Source organism: Chenopodium album, chromosome 6 (assembly GCF_948465745.1).
Source record: "Chenopodium album chromosome 6, dcCheAlbu1.1, whole genome shotgun sequence".
NCBI lineage: Eukaryota > Viridiplantae > Streptophyta > Magnoliopsida > Caryophyllales > Amaranthaceae > Chenopodium > Chenopodium album.
The window spans coordinates 20664581-20684042 of record NC_137839.1 but is presented as its reverse complement, the minus strand read 5'-3'; the positions used below and the strand labels follow the sequence as shown (position 1 = coordinate 20684042).

At 42.0% G+C, this 19462-nt stretch overlaps 2 protein-coding genes across 2 annotated transcripts; both read right to left on the bottom strand.

Moving 5' to 3' along the window:
• Positions 1-5208: 5208 nt before the first annotated feature.
• On the bottom strand, positions 5209-6000 carry LOC145636767 (uncharacterized). Its single transcript, XM_081688318.1, has one exon. It carries the CDS (start codon positions 5998-6000, stop codon positions 5209-5211), a length of 792 nt encoding a protein of 263 aa, XP_081544444.1.
• A 4780-nt stretch (positions 6001-10780) lies between these two features.
• LOC145636766 (uncharacterized) lies at positions 10781-11683 on the bottom strand. Its single transcript, XM_081688317.1, has one exon. The coding sequence runs from the start codon at positions 11681-11683 to the stop codon at positions 10781-10783; it is 903 nt and encodes a 300-aa protein (XP_081544443.1).
• Positions 11684-19462: the final 7779 nt, after the last annotated feature.

The window sequence follows — 19462 nt, the reverse complement described above, 5'->3', positions numbered from 1 at the left end:
TGAATTGTGATTATAAATTTAGAATTTTAAAATTCGTATCAAATAAGCAATATTTTTTTATTTATTTTAAATGATATCCGAGAGACCTGTTAAGTTTAATTACTGGTCTCAAATTTCTTAAAAAAGAGACTGTTTATCTTCCACAGGCGGTCTCAGTTTTTCACAAAAAAGAGACTACCTATCTTCAATAGGCAGTCTTAGTTTTCTCATTCTAGAGACCGCCTCTAGTCAAGCAGTCTCTTTGCCAAAGAGACCGCTTAGCTAGAGGCCGCCTCTAAAGTAGTCTCTTTGGCTAATTTGGACGGGTCTCTTTGGCTGATTTGTAGTAGTGTTTTTAACATTTTCTCTGTATGTATGGTCCAGCACGCTAAAGTAAAAAAAAAGTCAATCAAGAGCTCGTATTTTAAATCGATCCATTTGGACTTTAAACCCCGAAGCGAGATAAACAATCCACGAAGCGAAGGTTTGCTCTCATCTACCATTGTTTTGATTCTCAAGAATTCTCCCTACATCAGGGGATTTTACCCATCCAATTCAAGAAAACAGCCAGGACGTCTCCAATTTCACGCATTATATTATAATTTCGTTTAATAAACGACACATCAAAGAGTCAAACCCACATTGTAGTTTGACCAAACACCAATTTGGATGGTTGCTCTGCCCTGTGTAATTCCTTTAGAAGAAGCAACTTTCCATCGAAGAACCAGGTCACAGCATCAACAATTCTTCGTTTATCTTCCTCATTCACGCAGGGGGGGATCTAGGGGGGTTCAAGGGGGTTCATTGAACCCACAGATTTTTCGGAAAAAAAATTATAAGTTTTAATTATTTTTTTTTTTAAAAAAAAAGAAAAAAAGGGTTAAAATTAATTTATGTGAGATAAATAATCAAATGTTTTTATGTTTTTATTTTTTTTTTCAAGTTCTTCCGTTCTTCGTGACTTTGTGAGACCTCTTATTCCTCTACTCCTCTTAATTCTTAAATCTTTATTTAATAGTTAATCTCATTTTATGTTTTTATTTTATTTTGTAATTTTTTTTCGAGTTCTTCCGTTCTTCGTGAGTTTGTGAGACCTCTTATTCCTCTACTCCTCTTAATTCTTAAATCTTTATTTAATGGTTAATTTTATTAAAATTAGTGATAATTGTTTATGCTAATTTTTGTAAGTGGGATTGAATATCAAAATCTAGGCTACGGATCAACTAAGCTAAATATAATGTAAGGCGAAAAAGAAAAAGTAAGTAAATGACACAAGGAATTGGTGACGCGGAAAACCCAAAGAAGGTAAAAACCGCGGGTAGAATAAGGATCTACCAAACTTTCATTATGCAAAAATAATGTTGAGTTACAAGTTTGTGGTATAGGATGAATGCTCAGAACTGATGCCATGCTTGTTGCCACTAAGACCCTTATATAGACGATTTTCTAGGTCATACCCTAGCCGTTGCAAGGAGATAAGATCGTGCCCTCGATTTTAGGATGTTAGTTGCGGAGATTCCCTTTCTTCTGTTTTGAACTCCAACGAATTGGGATGGTTGAGGTAGGACTGAGTCTTAAGCTTATCTTTTCCCAAAGAATAGGAGGCCGTTATTTGACTCGGTCTTCTGCTGATAATGCAAGCTTCGTCACTCTCAAGGCTTCGTCAATGAAAGTCTTCGTCGTTGACCTATGCTGACTGTCGTTGACTTGACCTTACGAATTTTTACCCATAACAATTTGCTCCTAATTGCTAAAACGTGGGCGACTACACACTTTTTGGCAATTATTTAAAAATAAAAATACAAAAAATGCAAGATGGAAAAAACAAAAAATAAGAAATGACAGAAAGTATAACCGAAAGTATAACAAAAAATGCAAGATGGAAAAAACAAAAAATGCAAGATGGAAATAGAGGGCGATTTTGTCTTTTTCCACGCACGTTCTTCAGAGTAGTTACTCAACTTCTCCCACTTCCTTACTCTAACCGTCATTTCACTTTTTATTAATCCTGCAACACGCTTCGCGCTTCCCCAAACTTCTACTCTCTTCCACTCTTTTCTCTTCAATTCCTCTTTTCCTTGCGAGGTTTTTGCGGTGGTTTGGTGGCAGCGTGCGGCGGCGATTTCAAACTTCCAGCATCTTCAATTTCCAGGTAATCTACTCTACTTCCTTTTGCATTAATCAATTTTAGGTGCAATGTCGAACAAAATTCCCAAAACTAGAACTAGGTTTTCTCTTCGCGTTGTTGAAAAACAAGGAACAATTGTTTCACAGCAGAATTCAGAGTCTCAGCCTAGGTCGTTGATGGCTCCAAACATGACGAGTGATTTCGTCAAGATGGCGGGTTTCCCCGGCACTACCTTTGCTTATATTCCGGGGCCCGGCCAGACGGTGGCGGATTGTCCTGAGGATTTCGTTGTTTTCTTTAGATACCCTTTTGCTGAAACGACAATTAAATTCCCTTTCCCACCCCTGGTTCGTTCTTTCTTTGAGGTTCTAGGCATTAGTCCGGGGCAATTAATGCCGTCTGGCTGGAGGATTTTGTCTGTGATAGTGGAATTGACCAAAGATTGGGAGGATCCTTTTACTTTGGAAGATTTGGCGGCAGGGTATGAAATAAAGATGGCGGAAAGTGGTTTCGTCAGTTTGTGCAAAAAAGGAGATCGGTTGGTTTTGAATACTGATGTGAATGACAGGGGTTGGAAGAAGTGGTTCTTGTTTGTAAAGAGGGTGTCGTTCGGTAACGACGGTTTGTGGTTGACGGAGGGATGGCCGACGAAGGGTAAGTTTTTCTATGGCATTCGTATTCTTATAGTTTGATTTTAGCTAAAATGGTTTGATTCTTTTTTCTCATAATGCAGAGTTGGACTTAGGCTTTCTTGAGTCGTCAGAGACCTCTTCGTCGAAGATAAAAGAGTTCCTTGCCATCAACCCTTCAGCAAGAATGTTTGCGCGAAAGAAGAAGGCGACGGGTGACCAAGCAGGGCAAGAGCAGAGTACTCCGTTGAGCACACCGAACAAGGCGGAAGATTCCGAAGAAACAATGTCGACTCGTAAGTAGTTGTTTGATTTCGTTGCATCATAATTATGTCATTGCTTTATAATTAACGGTCTCTAATGCTTTGCCAGAATCGACCGCTCAAGGCACTCGTCGAGGTCGAAGCTTGACTCAACAAGAGGCTGACTTGCGAATGAGGAGGAAGCGAGGGTTGGCATCTCGAGAGCAGCAACCGGCGCCAGTGGCCGAGAAGGTGGAACCTGCTCTGACTCCGCCACCTGAGAGGACGGTTGACGAGTCGGGAACTATTACGCTGTCGGCGACCCCTCCACGCAAGCAGCAGAAGACTGACGACGAGCCCCCATCTCCTGATATCTTGATGCGCTTTCCAACCAACTTCCTGGATCGTCACAAGGATGATCAACGTTCTTTGTTTCCTGCCCTGAATCAACTGTTGTTTCCTAAGTCTAGGGAGATGTTAGCTGGATCGTCCGTTTTGGACTTAGCATCTGAAGCGACTTCTGTTCACTTATACGTAAGTTTTTATTTTGGTTTCGTTTTTACTTGTCAATTGGTTGTCTTCAAGGCTTGTAATTGGGGATGTGTTTGGCCAGTGTCTGCAAAACTCTTTGGTGTTGAGGGACAGGGTGATTGGGCTGGCTAAGGAGATGCAAAGGCTGGATGGTGCTGCTAAGAACAGTGAGGCTCAACACAAAACTTTCGTCAATGTGTTTCAGATGACCAAGAAGGAGCTGGACAAAACAAAGAAGAAGGTGGATGATCTGGAGAAGCGACTACAAGACCAGTCGAAGACGATGGAGGAGGAAACTCAGAAACTCAAGGATCAGCTGAAGGAACAAGCTAAGCATTTGGAGGATAAGGTGGGGGTCATTGCTACCAAGGAAGAGGCTTTGTCGAAGGTCCAAGACAAGTTGACGTCGACCCAGAAGGAGTTGGACGACGCTCTGGACGACTATGCAGAATTGGATATCAAGGTAAGGGCCAAGCTGATGAAAAAGTTTTTGGATGGAAAGGCTTCAGAATGGCGTCCTCAAGAGGTGATCGACCGTTTCCTTGCAAATGGAGGGATGCTTGACGAGCTGGAAGAGGATGCTGTGGTGGCGTCGACCGTGGATTCAGGTCCTGGTCCTTCCGTTACTATTGCTTCGTCGGTCGCTGCACTTGATGTTCAATCTGTCGAGGATCAGCCTGTGATTACCGACGACCAACCGTCCGTTGTTGAAGATCAGCCTACTACTGTTGTCGACCAACTCGTCGGCGGTGCTGAGGAGCCGCGGGTTGAAGTTGTCGATGATAATGTTCGGGCTAATGAAGTTGTCAGGGAGGTCGTCGACGGGCTCGCTGCTGATAAGGCCGACCTTTGAAGGCCGTCGTTTGTGACGGTTTGAACTTTGCTTTGTGTGTTTTTAAACAATGTTTTTCTTTTGCTTGCAGAACTTGTGTTTTGATTTGATGACTTGTATCTTTTTGTTCCACTTGGGGGCAAGTGGTTCCTTTGACAGTTTTCTTTTGTTTTATATGCTAAGTATTCCTTCACTTTTGCTCAAGCTATTATCTGTGGACGTAAGGCAAAAAGTAATTAAAGTTTGTTTGCCAAAAATTGATAAGTCAGTAAGTAGTAAAATTTGTTTAAAAATGGGAAATCAATAAGTAAGACGAAAAAAGGCTTCGAAAAAAAACTTTTTTATTAACTTTTTAAGACAACATGTCTAACTAATAATTGACGTTCTCAAATACAGATGTGTAGCTACTCAATATGCCTCGTTGAAGACTTTGTGATTGTAGGCCTATCGTTGCCTTGTTTTCCAATGCCCCTTGCGTCCCAGCGTCGACGCTGAACCCTGAAGACTAGTTCTTGACCCAGGTATCGGGTGTTTGGCGTCAGACGCTAAGGTCAAATGTTGCCCTGGGCTTCGTCGTGATTTCGACTGTCGATTGCACAAATACTTTGCTTGCTTTGTTAAGGATGCTAGTGTATCTGTCGTCCGTCGTCGTTCTTTTTGTTAAATTCCTTAGTGGAACGTTCCATCGGCCGTTTGTACTGCAAAACAAATGTGTTTAAAGCACCGTTGGCCGTTGGCACGGCCAACGACCCTCCGATGCTTAAGTCAGTACACTTAGTCGTAATAAAAACTTTGAATGAAAGAAATAAGCAGAGTGTTTTAGTTTAGACATTACCGTTTCGTCGACGAACACTTTCGACTGTCTGCCTAAAAGTAGTATTTTCTGAGATGGGTTGCGTTCCAACTTCGTGGACTGGGATTACCTTGCTGATCAGTTAATCGATATGCACCGTTGCCGATGACTTGAGTAATTTCATATGGCCCTTCCCATGGGGGAGCGAGCTTTCCGTCGGCCGGATTCTTTGTATTCTGGAATGCTTTCCTTAGTATCCAGTCTCCTAATTGGAACGTTTTGGCCTTGACGTTTTTGTTGAAGCTCCTAGCGACGATTTGCTGCTGTGCTGCCATTCTGATTAACGCCGCTTCTCTTAGTTCTTCAACTGCGTCTAGATTATCTTCCATTTCCTCTTGATTCCTCTCCTCTGTCATGAGTCCGAACCTTGACGTTGGAAAGTCGGCCTCGACTGGCAGAACGACTTCGCATCCATAGACAAGGGAGAAGGGCGTCTGCCCCGTCACTTCTCTCGGCGTCGTCCGGTTGGCCCATAGGACTACTGGGAGCTCGTCAGCCCACTTGCCTTTTGCTGCCTTCAGCCTTTTCTTAATGGCTTCCATGACTACTTTATTGCTGGATTCAGCTTGTCCATTGGCTTGTGGATACCTTGGTGTCGATGTCCTCAACTCTATGCGAAATTTCTGCAAAAAGGAACGAGTTTTATCGCTAATAAACTGTGACCCGTTGTCACAAACGATCACCGATGGAATTCCAGACCTGCATATAATGTTAGTCCATATGAACGAAATAACTTCTTTATCTGTCACCAGCTTCAAAGCAATTGCTTCAATCCATTTAGAAAAATAGTCAGTTAATGCTAACATATATACTCTTTGACCTGGCGCCGCGGGTAGCTTCCCGACGATGTCCATCCCTGACAGGGTAAAGTCGTATCCCCTAATCAAAAATAAATACCTAAATCACTAACTAAGGTAGATAGGGAAGTAGGGTCGATCTCCACAGGGAAACAAGTCTTTTTACTTCCAATTAATTATTATAATCTAAATTATTTAAGTAACCAATATTTATAATTAAGTATGAGACTAAACTACAAAGAATAAGAGTAGGGAGAAAACAATATATAAAGGGATCTAGGGTATAGGTTCACCAATAAATAATACTCCAGGGTAAAACATAGTAATCAATCATTGACATTGCATAAATAACATGATTATAGGCTCTCGCAATTTATTAATCAACATAGATCTAACAGGCTCTCGCAATTTACTAGATCTAAGTCCTCATTGAAAATAGCCTTTGATATCAAATTAACATCTGCTCGATTCATCAATTTAATATTACTATACTTTTACAAGCCGCAATTGTAAAACATTAAAACAATCCAATAAGAAATTATCATGCAATACCAATAATCAATAATAGTCAATCATCAATGCATCAATTAACCAGATTGTAAAGGGCTCTCGCTACTTATTACAATCACACAATTAATTTATCGGTATTAAATCTCATCTCTCGAATCTTGACTTAACCATTTATAAATTAACTTGCCTATTGAAACTAGACCTAAACATCAATTCTCATCTCTCGATTCTTGAATCAATATTGTCAAACTCATGCATAAAAGATAGGCCTAATCTAGTCACAGAGCATTAAATAAATCAATAGGAAATTAATCTAGCATTGATAATTAACAACAATAATTTACCCCTTCATATTATTTATTAGATCCCCATAAACCCTAGAAATTAAACTACTCACACATATTAAAAACTAAACTAATCAAAATAATAAAAACAATCATGATGAGAGAAATAAAATAAATAACTAAGATTAAGGGAAAAGAAATCGTTACCAAATAATCTGGAATTAATCAAAGAAATAATAACAAAGGTTTAGAGAGAGAGAAATACTAAGTAGAGAGAGAAAGTCTAAGAGAGAAGATTAAGAGAAAAAGAAGTAGAAGGGAATCCTAATTAATCCGTACAAAAACGAATTTAAACCAAACTAGAAAACAACTCCTAATTAGAAACTAATTGCTTGTCAAAAACACTTCTCCAGAAACACGCGCCCAATCGGGCTAAAGGCCGCCCGATCGGGCGCGCCTTTTTGCTAGCACATTCTCCTCAGCAGCACCGCCCGATCGTGCTAACCCTCGCACGATCGGGCGCGCCTTGGGCCACTCGTCCTTGGCTTGCTGCGTTTCTTGCCCGATCGAGCTAAGCTTGCCCGATCGGGCCCTTGTGGCTCTTCGAGGCTTTGGACTTCCGATTGGGCTCGACTTCTCGGCCCAATCCGGATTTCCTCTTCGGGTCTTGAATACTCGGTCCAAACCTTGGTATTCCAAATACCGAGCCCTTAGTCACCGGCTCGATGGCTCTAACCGGCCTTGGGCTCCAAAAGTGGTCGCGTTCTTCCAATGCTCGTAGTTGCTTCATAAAAATCCCGGGAAAATGCTCCAAAGGTGCAATTCCCTGCAAAACTCAATAAAAACTACGAAAACACTAGAAAACACATATTAGTAATAAAAGTGGCCCGAAAGAGCCAAAAACACTACTAATAATGACCACGGGACGGGGGTAAAACACTATATAAAACAGACATATCAATCCCCCACCTCATGAAGGGCCATGGAGACAATGTCTGGTGGAGGGGCTCCGATGGTTTATGGACGGTGTTGGCGAATCGCTGGCAACTATCGCATTTGGTCACATACTGCATTGCGTCTTCATGAAGCGTTGGCCAAAAGTACCCTTGTAGTTTTGCAATTTTGGCTAGTCTTCTCCCTCCGACATGACTGCTACATATTCCATCGTGCAAATGGCTGAGGATGGACTGCTACTCGCTCTTTTGGATGCATCTTTGGGATAACCCCGACGCTGATTTGCGGAATAGGACTCCGTCGATGATGTGGTATCGGGAGGCTTTGTATTTTAGTTTTCGCGATTCTGCTTTGTCATTGGGTAGGATATCTTTGGTCAAGTAGTCTATTATAGGTTTGGTCCAGTCGCCGTCGTTGTTGACGTTGTCGACTGGTAGGATTTCTTTAAAGGATACGGACGGTTTTTGTAAATGGACTAAAGGGATATTTGTGAAGGCGGTCTTTTTGAGGGCGGAGGCTAGGTTTGCTAATGCGTCGGCTTGGGCATTTTGGTCTCTTGGAATTTGAGAGATGGTAAAAGGATCAAAGTGTTTGGATTTTTCTTTGGCTATGTCAAGGTATGCTGACATTTTGGAGTCTTTTGCTGCGAAGTCACATGTTACTTGGCTGACAACGAGGAGAGAGTCGCTGTACACATCCAAGGATGTTGCGCCTAAGTCTTTGGCGATGATATTCCTGCAATCAAAGATTCATATTCTGCTTCATTGTTAGTTGCTTTAAAATCACAAGATACAGACCTTACTATCATGTCCCCTTGTGGCGACTTTAGCACCATTCCCAGGCCTGCTCCTCGTTGATTAGATGATCCATCGACGAATAAGACCCATTTGCCTTTGTCTTGGACACTATTTATTTCTTCCAGCTCTTTGTCGGCTATAACCTGTAAGTCGGGGCTGAAGTCAGCCACAAAATCTGCGAGAGCTTGGGACTTAATTGCTTTCCTAGGTTGGTATTCGATGTCCATCGTGCTCAACGAGATGCTCCATTTACCCAAACGCCCTGTCAGATCTGGTTTTCTTAAGACAGACTTAAGCGGGTAGTTAGTCATCACCACTACGTGGTAGGTTTCAAAATAATGCCTTGGCTTCTTAACAGCAGTAATTAAGGCGAGGGCTAACTTTTCTAAGGAAGTGTATCTTACCTCGGCTGGGAGCAAGGTTTTACTTACATAGTAAACCGGAAGCTGCCCAGCTTCATCATCTTCTCTTGTCAGGACTGCGCTAACGGCTACAACACTGACGGCAATATAAAGCTGCAAAGGTTCGTTAGTTTTGGGCTTCGACAGGAGGGGTGGCGTCATTAAGTATTTTTTCAAATCTTGCAAAGCTTTCTCATGATCATCAGTCCATTCAAAACCTTTATTTTTTCTTAAAACTTTATAAAATAAATGACATTTGTTTGACGATCGGGAGATGAAGCGATTTAATGCTGCCACTCACTCTGTCAATTTTTGGGTTTCTTTAACATTTCGGGGGGATTGAATATTTATTAGGGCTCTGACTTGGTCAAGGCTAGCTTCAATTCCCCTTTGTGTCACTACATAGCCCAAAAATTTTCCAGCGGATACTCCAAATGAACATTTAGTAGGGTTAAGTTTCATACCATACTTTCGCAATACCTCGAAGGTCTGCTTGAGGTGATCGACGTGGTCCTTAGATTTTTTTAGATTTCACCAGCATATCGTCGATGTATACCTCCATCGTCACTCCAAGCTGGTCCTTGAACATCTTATTGACGAGTCTTTGGTACGTCGAACCTGCATTTTTTAGTCCAAATGGCATAACTTTATAATAATATATACCTTTGTCGGTCATGAATGTCGTCTTCTCCTGATCGTCGGGATGCATTAAGATCTGGTTGTATCCGGAGTAGGCTTCCATGAATGTTAAGAGCTCGTGACCTGCCGTTGCATCTACCATGGCGTCGATGTGCAGGAGCGGGAACGGATCTTTAGGGCATGCTTTATTAAGATCGGTGAAATCGATGCACACTCTCCACTTGCCATTCTTTTTACTGATGACGACAACATTTGCGAGCTAATCTGGATACTTGACTTCTCTTATTTTTCCTGTGTCGATCAGCTGCTGCACCTCGTCATTAATGATTTTGTTCCTCTCCGGCGCAAACTTCCGACGCTTTTGCTTGACGGGCTTATGATTGGGGTCGACGTTCAACTTATGCGAGATGATGATTGGGTCTATGCCAGTCATGTCCTTATGCGACCAAGCCAAACAGTCTTTGTTCTCTCGGAGAAAGGCTAATATGTTGTTTTTGAGTTCAGGTGTTAAGTTGGCTCCGACACGAACGGTTTAATCAGGTATTTCAGGGTCTAAAGGTATTTCGTCGATTTCGAGGTCGTTGGGATTGTCTGGTGTTGGGCCATGCTGTAATTGTTATGCGGTTCTCATGGTTGGTTTAAGGGTTGTTTTGTAGCAGTGTTTGGCTTCGCGGGGCTCTCCTTTAATTTCTTGGACTCCCCACGGGGTAGGAAATTTGATTGATTGGTGGTAGGTGGAAGGTATGGCTTTCAATCGATGGATCCAGGGTCGTTCTAATATAGCATTATAGGCTGATGGGCAGTCGACGATGTTGAATTTGGTTTGAGGGTTTAGGCCTCCTACATAGGTTGGAAGGGTTATGTCTCCGAGAGTTGACATGCTTTCTCCACTGAAACCGACCAGAGTCGTCGACCTTCTGGTGATGTCGCTATCCTTTAACCCCATATCTTCCATGGCTCTTCTGAACAGGAAATTTGCGGAGCTTCCTCCGTCGACCAGCACCCTTCGAAGTAGACAATTCCCGACGACCAAAGAAATTACCAAAGAATCTTCATGCTCCCTGTTGATGTTGTTGACGTCGTCATCATCGAAAGTAATCGACATCGCTTCTAGCTTCTTTTCCAGGGGTTCTCTGATCTCGTCCGGGACATCTGCATTCTCTATTGTCGACTTTGCGATCCTTTTTGCTGCAGAGTAGGTTAATCAACAAATATCGGAACCACCAGTGATAACATTAACTATTACCTTAGGTACAGGAGGCTTGGGAGGTCTGGTTGTCGTCGTCTTTTCTGGCTCACGGCGACCTGCGTCACTGCTTTTCTTTTTTCCTAGTAGATGCTTGAGGTTGCCTCTCTTCAGCTGGAAGGCGACTTCTCTTCGCAAGGCATAGCAGTCTTCCGTCTTATGGCCATGATCGCTATGGAACTCGCACCATTTGCTCATATCTTTCTCTGATTCTGGCTTGTTACTCTTTGACGGCCAACGCACTTTGTTTCCCAAGGGCTCCAATTCTTTCACTACCGCTATGATATTCACGTCGAAGCCATACTCCGATATCTCGGGGTACTGGGGGGCGTCGAGAATATCCTCTACCTGCACAGCATTAACAGAACGTGATCTACCTGTTGCCTCGTAAGGCTGATGTCGCCATGACCCTCGCGGGTTACTGGCGGCCTTTCGATCGGATGAACTTCTGGAACTTGGATAGGAACTGCGATTGGCGATATCTTCGTCGAAGCGCATTTGAGCCACGGCTCTGGTCCGGACTTCTTCGAACGTTGAGCATGGATATTTGACCATATCTTTATACAGATCCGAGTCTGTATGCAGTCCGCGGAGGAAGGCTTCAATGGTAGTCCTGTTGTTGACATTCTTGATCGAGACTTTCTCTTTGTTGAACCGGAACCAATAGGCTCTGATGGTCTCCTTAGGACCTTGGACGATCCGATACAAATCGCTGGTCTGCTTGTCAAACTGCCTGCTACTTTCAAAATGGGAATAGAATTTGTTAACTAACATAGCAAAACTAGTTATACTACCTGGTTCAAGCTTGCCGAGCCACTTGAGGGCGGGGCCTGTCAGCGTCGCACCAAATGACTTGCACATGCATGCCTCCCAGCACTCGAACGGGATCGAAGCTTGCCACATTCACTGCTTGTAGTATTCGACATGCTGCTCTGGACAGGTCGTTCCGTCATACAGCGACGTAAACGTCGGGAGCGACAATCTTCTGGGAATCCGGGCCAGGGCCAATTCGTCGCAGAAAGGGGTAGCTGCAAATCCATCTGGAGCTTCTCGCTGGACGGGGATCGGCACGCCGGGCATCTTTTTCATCATTGACAAGATCCTAGAGTTCTGCTTTTCTAAGGCAACCAACCTTTGGAGTAGGATTTCCGTCCGAACGGGCTGCGGGTTACCTTGGTCGTCGCCTGGAGTCCGGATGCTTCCTTGCCCAGCATTCCTGATAGGGGGGTCCACGTCCATTTCCTCGCCACTAGATTCGGTATCAGTATCATGGGGGGACTCAATGATATCGAGCGACGGCATTCTGGGGATTAAGTCTAGCTGCCTCGGCCGGCGACGACGATTGCTTTGGGTGGATTCCAATTGCTGGCGGAGAGCGGCTGCATCGGAGTCTGACGCTTCTCTTTTCCTTGCTGAGACGCTCATTAGATTCCCTAGCAGCTTTGAGATCGGCTTGAACTTTCTCATAGGCAGCTTTTAACTGTTCTGGGGTCATTTCGTCGGCTGACATGTTGAAGGCTTGGTGAGAAATTTTTAGATTTTACCTAGTTGTAGCCCCACGGTGGGCGCCAAATTGTTTATGCTAATTTTTGTTAAGTGGGATTGAATATCAAAATCTAGGCTACGGATCAACTAAGCAAAATATAATGTAAGGCGAAAAAGAAAAAGTAAGTAAATGACACAAGGAATTGGTGACGCGGAAAACCCAAAGAAGGTAAAAACCGCGGGTAGAATGAGGATCTACCAAACTTTCACTATGCAAAAATAATGTTGAGTTACAAGTTTGTGGTATAGGATGAATGCTCAGAACAGATGCCATGCTTGTTGCCACTAAGACCCTTATATAGACGATTTGCTAGGTCATACCCTAGCCGTTGCAAGGAGATAAGATCGTGCCCTCGATTTTAGGTTGTTAGTTGCAGAGATTCCCTTTCTTCTGTTTTGAACTCCAACGGACTGGGATGGTTGAGTTAGGACTGATAAGCTTATCTTTTCCCAAAGAATAGGAGGTCGTTATTTGACTCGATCTTCTGCTGATAATGCAAGCTTCGTCACTCTCAAGGCTTCGTCAATGAATGTCTTCGTCGTTGACCTATGCTAACTGTCGTTGACTTGACCTTGCGTATTTTTACCCATAACAATAATTAGTTTAATTACATAGTGATTTGTTTAATTGGTTTTGATATATTATTGAATACTTGAATTGTTGACAAATTGAATTGTAGAAACTTAGAATTTTAAATTTTTACTTGGTCTTTTAATTGATAATTAGAAGAAGTTTACATTGTTAAATTTGTGTTTATTGGGGACTTGAGATTTTTTATTTTTATTTTTATGTGTAATATTGATTTTTTGCAATAGAAATATAGATTTATAGAAGTAGTAATGTATTAGCACGCTTTCAAACTATGAAAACTCGAAAAATGCTTTTTTTTTTTTTTTTTTTTTTTTGTAATTTGTAAAATCCATCCATATGTAATTAAAAAAAATGAACTTATGTATTGAATATTTAGTTAATATATGATCATCATTTTTTTAAAAATTTCGAACCCACAGTTCGGAATTTCTGGATACGCCACTGCATTCAGGAATTGAAAGACAAACAGGTTAGTACCAATTGTTCGGATTACAATATAATTCTTCAACCTCTAGACGCTCGTAAGGGTTCTCTTCATTGCTTCTATACTAAACGGTTTTACTATGAGGAGTTTTCCTTTAAGAGCCAATTAAATATGGGCAATCGACTCATCATCAACCACCTCCTCTAATGATTCCCCAACTACTAAATTCGCTACTTCTATCAATTAAATTTCTCCCAATCTTTAATTAAATCATCGGCCATCAGAACAACATCAACATATTTCAAATAAACCCGGAAAAACAAGTAAAATTAGCACAGAAAACAAAGATGATACGAACCCTAAACAAGGACCACAAACCCTAGTCGAGGGACTTTGTTTGATTCAATATTAATTAATCTAAACTTTTAGGATATGATATCTATTTAGGGGGAGTTTGGTTTGAAAAGTGGAAACGGAGTGGAAAGGAAACAAATAAGAGGAGGGAAAGGAATCATTTAGCTATTACCTTTTCATTTGTTTGGTTTAACTATAGAAAGGGTATTTATTAAGAGGAGGGTAAGGGTATTTATTGCCCAATTTTTTAAGAGGTAACAAATAAGGGGTAATCATTACCCTTAGGTAATGGTAATTGTTACCATGCCTTCAAACCAAACACATGGTAACGTTATTGGTTTAATCGAATCCGTTTCCAATTCAAAAAATACACCAACCAAATGCCCCCTTAGTTACTATGATATATATCCGATCTTTGATAATAAGAGGATGTTTGAAAAGGGTTTAATTATGGGATCAAATGTATAGATTACATTGGTTTATAATTACATACATGGTTGTAAATAATAAAAAAAAAATAAGGAAAAATACACTTTAATAATTTCAACTATGGGCGATTTACTTCTAATAATCCTAACTAAAGTTTATTATCTTTTAATTCTAACTATGTTATGCGTTTGCCTCTAATAGTCTCAACCAGTCAACACCAAGTCAACGACCTATTATAATAGGTTATTATGACATGTGCCAACACGTGATTGGTCAAAAATTAAAAAAAAAAAAACAAAATTCCCAACCATCTCCCCATATCCAACCCCAACCCCATCCCCACCAAACCCTAACTATACCCATACCCCTAACCTTGCCGGAAACCGGTCAGCTTCCCCCTAAACCACCGAAATTGCCTGACCGACCCTCTAACAACCCCATTTGACCTACCTTGACCCCCAAAACTAACCACCCCGACCTTAAAATCACGCATATATAATGTTACAATTTTTGTAACAGTTAAAATTTACCAACCCTCATAAAATATTTTTGTCCATAAATAGAGTATTAATTTTTGTTACAGTTTAAGCTACTTCTACAAATTTTCCTCATCTCCCACAATTTATCTTTTTATTACAATAATTTTAATTTTATCCCTTCTTAAAATAGTTGGTGTTTCGGGTGCTTTTATGTCCCTTGGGAGAGTTACGACTCGAAGACTAGATCTGACAAGGCCGCCTGTACCTGCAAAATGAACGGACATTCGAATGGTCGGAGGTCCGCCTCCGAATATTAAGTTAGTACAGATTCAGAGTAAAACGGGCAGAAAGTAAGTATCTTCTCGGATTCCGAGATCAAGTGTTCTCTATTTTCAAGAGCAATAAATTTCCTAATGATTAAGACGTTGCCCCAATTATAGGGTCCTAGAAAAGTGTTCCCTTTCTTAGGGTTTGATGACCTAGGAATGAGGGCAGCGCTATTTTGGGGCTACCTTGGGATTTGGGCCTTGAAGGCCGCCATTTCCCATGAGTCATATCTGCATGACACGTGTCAACATCTAAGGAGTCCAATAAGACGCCTCTCAGAGCGACACGTGTCACACGCTCATTGGGCCACTTAGCGGGGTAAGAATACCCAAATCTTTTGTCCCTCACAGGGGTGACGTGGCTCGGCACGTGACATATCTGACAGGTGTCCGCATCCTATTGGGCGGATTTTTACTGTTCACCATAAGGGAATCTAGGGTTTTAATACTAGAATTTTTACCCTCTTTATAAATAGGAGTTGCCCCCCCCCCTTGGATTCACACTTTACGTGAATCTTGAAGGAATCTTGAATCATTGACTTCAAAGAACTTGACCTCTTCCTGACAGCATCCGACACTCGGCCGTTCGTCTGCTTGTAAGCAGACTCCCAAACCAAGAGACTCTAGTACCTTTATCTTAGGTAACCGTCTGATCTTCTCTTTTCTTATGTTTTGCATTTTCTTTTTCAAAAATGGCTTCCCAAATGCACCCGGCACAACCTAGGTTAGCGATCAGCCGGTCACCGAGGACGACTAAATCTAAAAGTAGGAGTGCCAAATGCTCGTTCGAGGACTCTCTTTTGAGAACTTCTCCAAATCCGACAGTGTTTATGCTCCTGTAGAACACCATGGCAAGAACCAAGCAAACTATTCGGACATATAAGGCGGATGGTTCCTGGTACCATTTCGGAGAGTTCTACCATTTACTCGGAAGGCTCCATTAGGGTGCCTATTTCCGAGGTTTATAAGGACCCGCCCAGCAACGTTAGCACTCTGAGCTCCTCAATATGGAGGAGTCGGATGACGAACAACAAATCCACGGGCCAAGGCGATCGGTGCCAGATGTAGGGATGTAGAGATAGCCGAGGCCCCCATCTCTGAAGAAGATTCTGATGATGACTTTGGATCATCATCCTCTGACAGCACCTCCATTGCCTCGAAAGAGGCCTGGTCCAAATTGAACGATGCTCGAGAGTTCCTTTCAGTGGACATGGGGGAAGGGTGGGCGGAGACTTCTGCTTTGCGCCAGCTGGAACGAGCTCCTTATATTTTGCACGTTGCCAAGAGCAGGCGGGAGAAAATGACGGAGGACTTTGGGAAGTTCATCTCCAATCATGTCATGGACATGAATTTCTACTATTCGTGCTGGATGTTGAGGACACAATCGCCAGGCCAGAGAAGGCTAGCTATGACGATCAGTGCTTTGGCTACTACGAGGCGGCCATACAAGCTGGTCTTCGCTTCCCTCTTCATCCAGCAGTGGAGAGAATTCTTGATGGATATCAACTGGGTATTTGGAAACTAGCCACCAACTCTTGGATAAATATTTTGAGCTATGTTGTCGCTTGTGAGATGCTGGAGGTAGAACCCAGCTTTGAATCATTCGCTCATATGCACTGTTTGAGCAAGACCCCCCCCCCCCAATCAAGCGGGGCCGGCTGGAATCCAGCCATAAGGGCTTTATGATGACAGTGGGGAAGGAGAATAAATGGAAAGACTGGAGATCAAAGTTTTACATAGTCTCCTCCCCCGACCGCCTGCTAAACAAGCGGTACAATCGGTGGAACCGGGACCCTCCTCTGCTTGTTGGAAAGAAAACCCTGCCGCCAGTCCCAAGGCAGGTGCAGGAGCAAATCTTAGATCGAGGCCTTTTTACTATGGTCGTTCTAACCAATGAGGAAACAGGGGTGAAGGAGGTAACCCAACAAAGCTACATTCCTCGTTATAAGTGGCTATCTGACGGGAAGTATCTGGCCGCTTGCAGTCTTAGCTCTGAGAGGTCGAGAGGTAGTAGTGTAGACACCTAAAAATGTCTCCACAAAACCAAACCCGATGATGAACAACCTTTCACCGCCACTATTGGTCAGGTTCAGTATTTAATCCCGAGAGTGCTTAAAAAATCGTATTTGATTAAATTCGTATTTTTAAATAGACCATGGATTAGTCTTGATGTTTGGTAAAAGCATAGTTTTAATTTCAGCCCAAACTTATTATTTAATTTTAGCCCAAACTTCTTTTATTTTATTTTATTGTTTTATTATTTCTTTTTGGCCCAAACCTCTTATTTATTTTATTTAATTATTTCCTTATTTTAGCCCAAATAACAATAAATCAGAAAAGGCCCAAAATTATCAATCGGCACTTAAAATGCTGAACGAAATTAGGGTTAAAAATGAATTTAGACGGAAAAGCGGACTGAAAATTCCCGCGCCACGGCAGCAGTCCACCGTGTCACGGGAAACTTTTCCGTCTGACGGTGGGATATCCCGTGACACGGGAAACCTTCTGTGACACGGGAATTTCCGTGTCCTTTCCGCGTAAACCCTTAACGCGTTTTCTCCCCCGTTTATTAAATATTTCCCGCGTCACACAAAATTTGCACCGTGTCACGGGAATGTTTCCCATCTGACGGTGGGATTTCCCATGTTACTGTACAGTTTGCTGTGTCGCGGGATACTTTTTTAGGATTTTTATCATTTTAGGGTTCCGTGTGTTCCCTCATCACATTTTTTCTATACATACCCCCTCATTTCTGATGTACGGGGCATCAATTAATTCTCTATTTTTCTCTCTTCTATGCTCTAGCCTAAACACTAGCCTACCCATCTTCATTCAAAATTCCTTCTTCAAGTACTCCAAGGAGTCCATACTTTACTCGTGGTTCTGTCCTTAAGCCAAGGCGTGAAAGGTAGAACTGTTTGAGGGTTTGGCCCCAAATCAACTCTACTTTATTTAGTTTAGTTTAATTATTGTTTTATTATTATTTCCTTAAAGTTACTAACTTGTTTATTATTTTTTAGTTGCAAACAAACAAAATCAAAGTAAGAATTATGTTCCTTTTATTTCTATTATTTTTCTAACGATTTTATATTGTTGGAATTATTGTTAAATTGCTTCCAATATTGATGTTATTCTATTATTTTTATGATCACTATATTGCAGGTTTAAAGGGAATGTGTAATTGAAAATCACGACTAATAAGATAATTTGGACAATCGGTTTAGGTTCCTTTTTAATCTTATTGTTTAATCAAGTGATCACAAATATTTTAGAATTATGTGTTGCATTAATATTAAACCAATTTATCTTAATAATAGGTTGGAGCAAATTGAATTTTTGTTTGCATGCCTTTGAGATTGCAGGAATCATTTTTCACTATAAGAATCGAGTAGAGGCCAATACGGGCGAATGTGACTCCATGACTCACGTCGTACCATCATCCTCGATCCTTCTTTCGTGGTTCCGAACCATATGGAGTTAGTAATCTCATAGATTATGAATGGGGTGTAACCTTCACGGGTCAATCGTTGTTACCTATCGTTGTCCCTTTAATCGTTGTTGCCTTTTATGATCCGTGAACGGTTTACAATTTCCTAAAAACTTGTTGGCGGCTCCCTACTTTATTTGTCCCTAATCGTATTGTGTCAATTCCCACTTCCTATGAGTGCCAAGCATATTCACCACATGCTCTAACGTAGGCGCACTTCGAGCGACGCCTTACAAGTAGGCCATATGGATTTTACTTTGCTTAGCTGCTCTTGATGATCTTTGTTTTTGTCCGAGTTTCTAACCCTTTATTATTTTTTGTGCAGACGATACAATTGAAAAACTCTCGGCCAACAAGAAGCCGGCTGCTCATTCTGCAGCCTACTATCGTTCGTTCATTCTTGGCAAACGGTCGAACAAGGAGCAGCCGACAGGCGGAGCTCCTAAAGTGAGACATTTTCCCACTACTTGAATTGAGATATATTGAAAATACAGGTACACTGACTGAAGTAATTCTTGCAAGGTGGCTTGTCCAAGCCCTCTCCCTCAAAGCGGATGGACCCGAAACTGCAAAAGTAGTCGGGTGGTGATGTTATAACTTCTGGCAAAGCCAGGAAGCACATCGCCCACAAGCCCAGGAAGGTTCCTGGCGGCTCCACCCCCGTCAAACCATCCTTGAAGCCGGATTCCCCCAAAGGGATATCGAAGAGTGGAAAGCGACTCTAAACTGTTATCGGCTTAGCAGTAGGCGAAAGTAAAGCCTCCATGGGGCAGGAGGAAGGTACCATCATTCGGCCCAATTCCTTGTGATTTGATTAACAATTTCCAAAAAGGGCAATGGAGTTTTCAGAAAAATTGTTTAACTTATGTTGTTTGATTTGGAAGAGATTCCAGAGAGGCCGATTGTCCTTCAGTTTGCTAAACGGATGCTCAGGGCGATTGACCCTATTGTCAAAGCGTTTGTGAAGGGAGTCGGTACCCTTATGTCTAGCCCAAATACCTTGT

Excerpts from the sequence above, each read along its gene's own strand:
- LOC145636767 (XM_081688318.1), bottom strand. The coding sequence starts at position 6,000 with ATGTTAGCATTAACTGACTATTTTTCTAAATGGATTGAAGCAATTGCT.
- LOC145636766 (XM_081688317.1), bottom strand. The coding sequence starts at position 11,683 with ATGTGCAAGTCATTTGGTGCGACGCTGACAGGCCCCGCCCTCAAGTGG.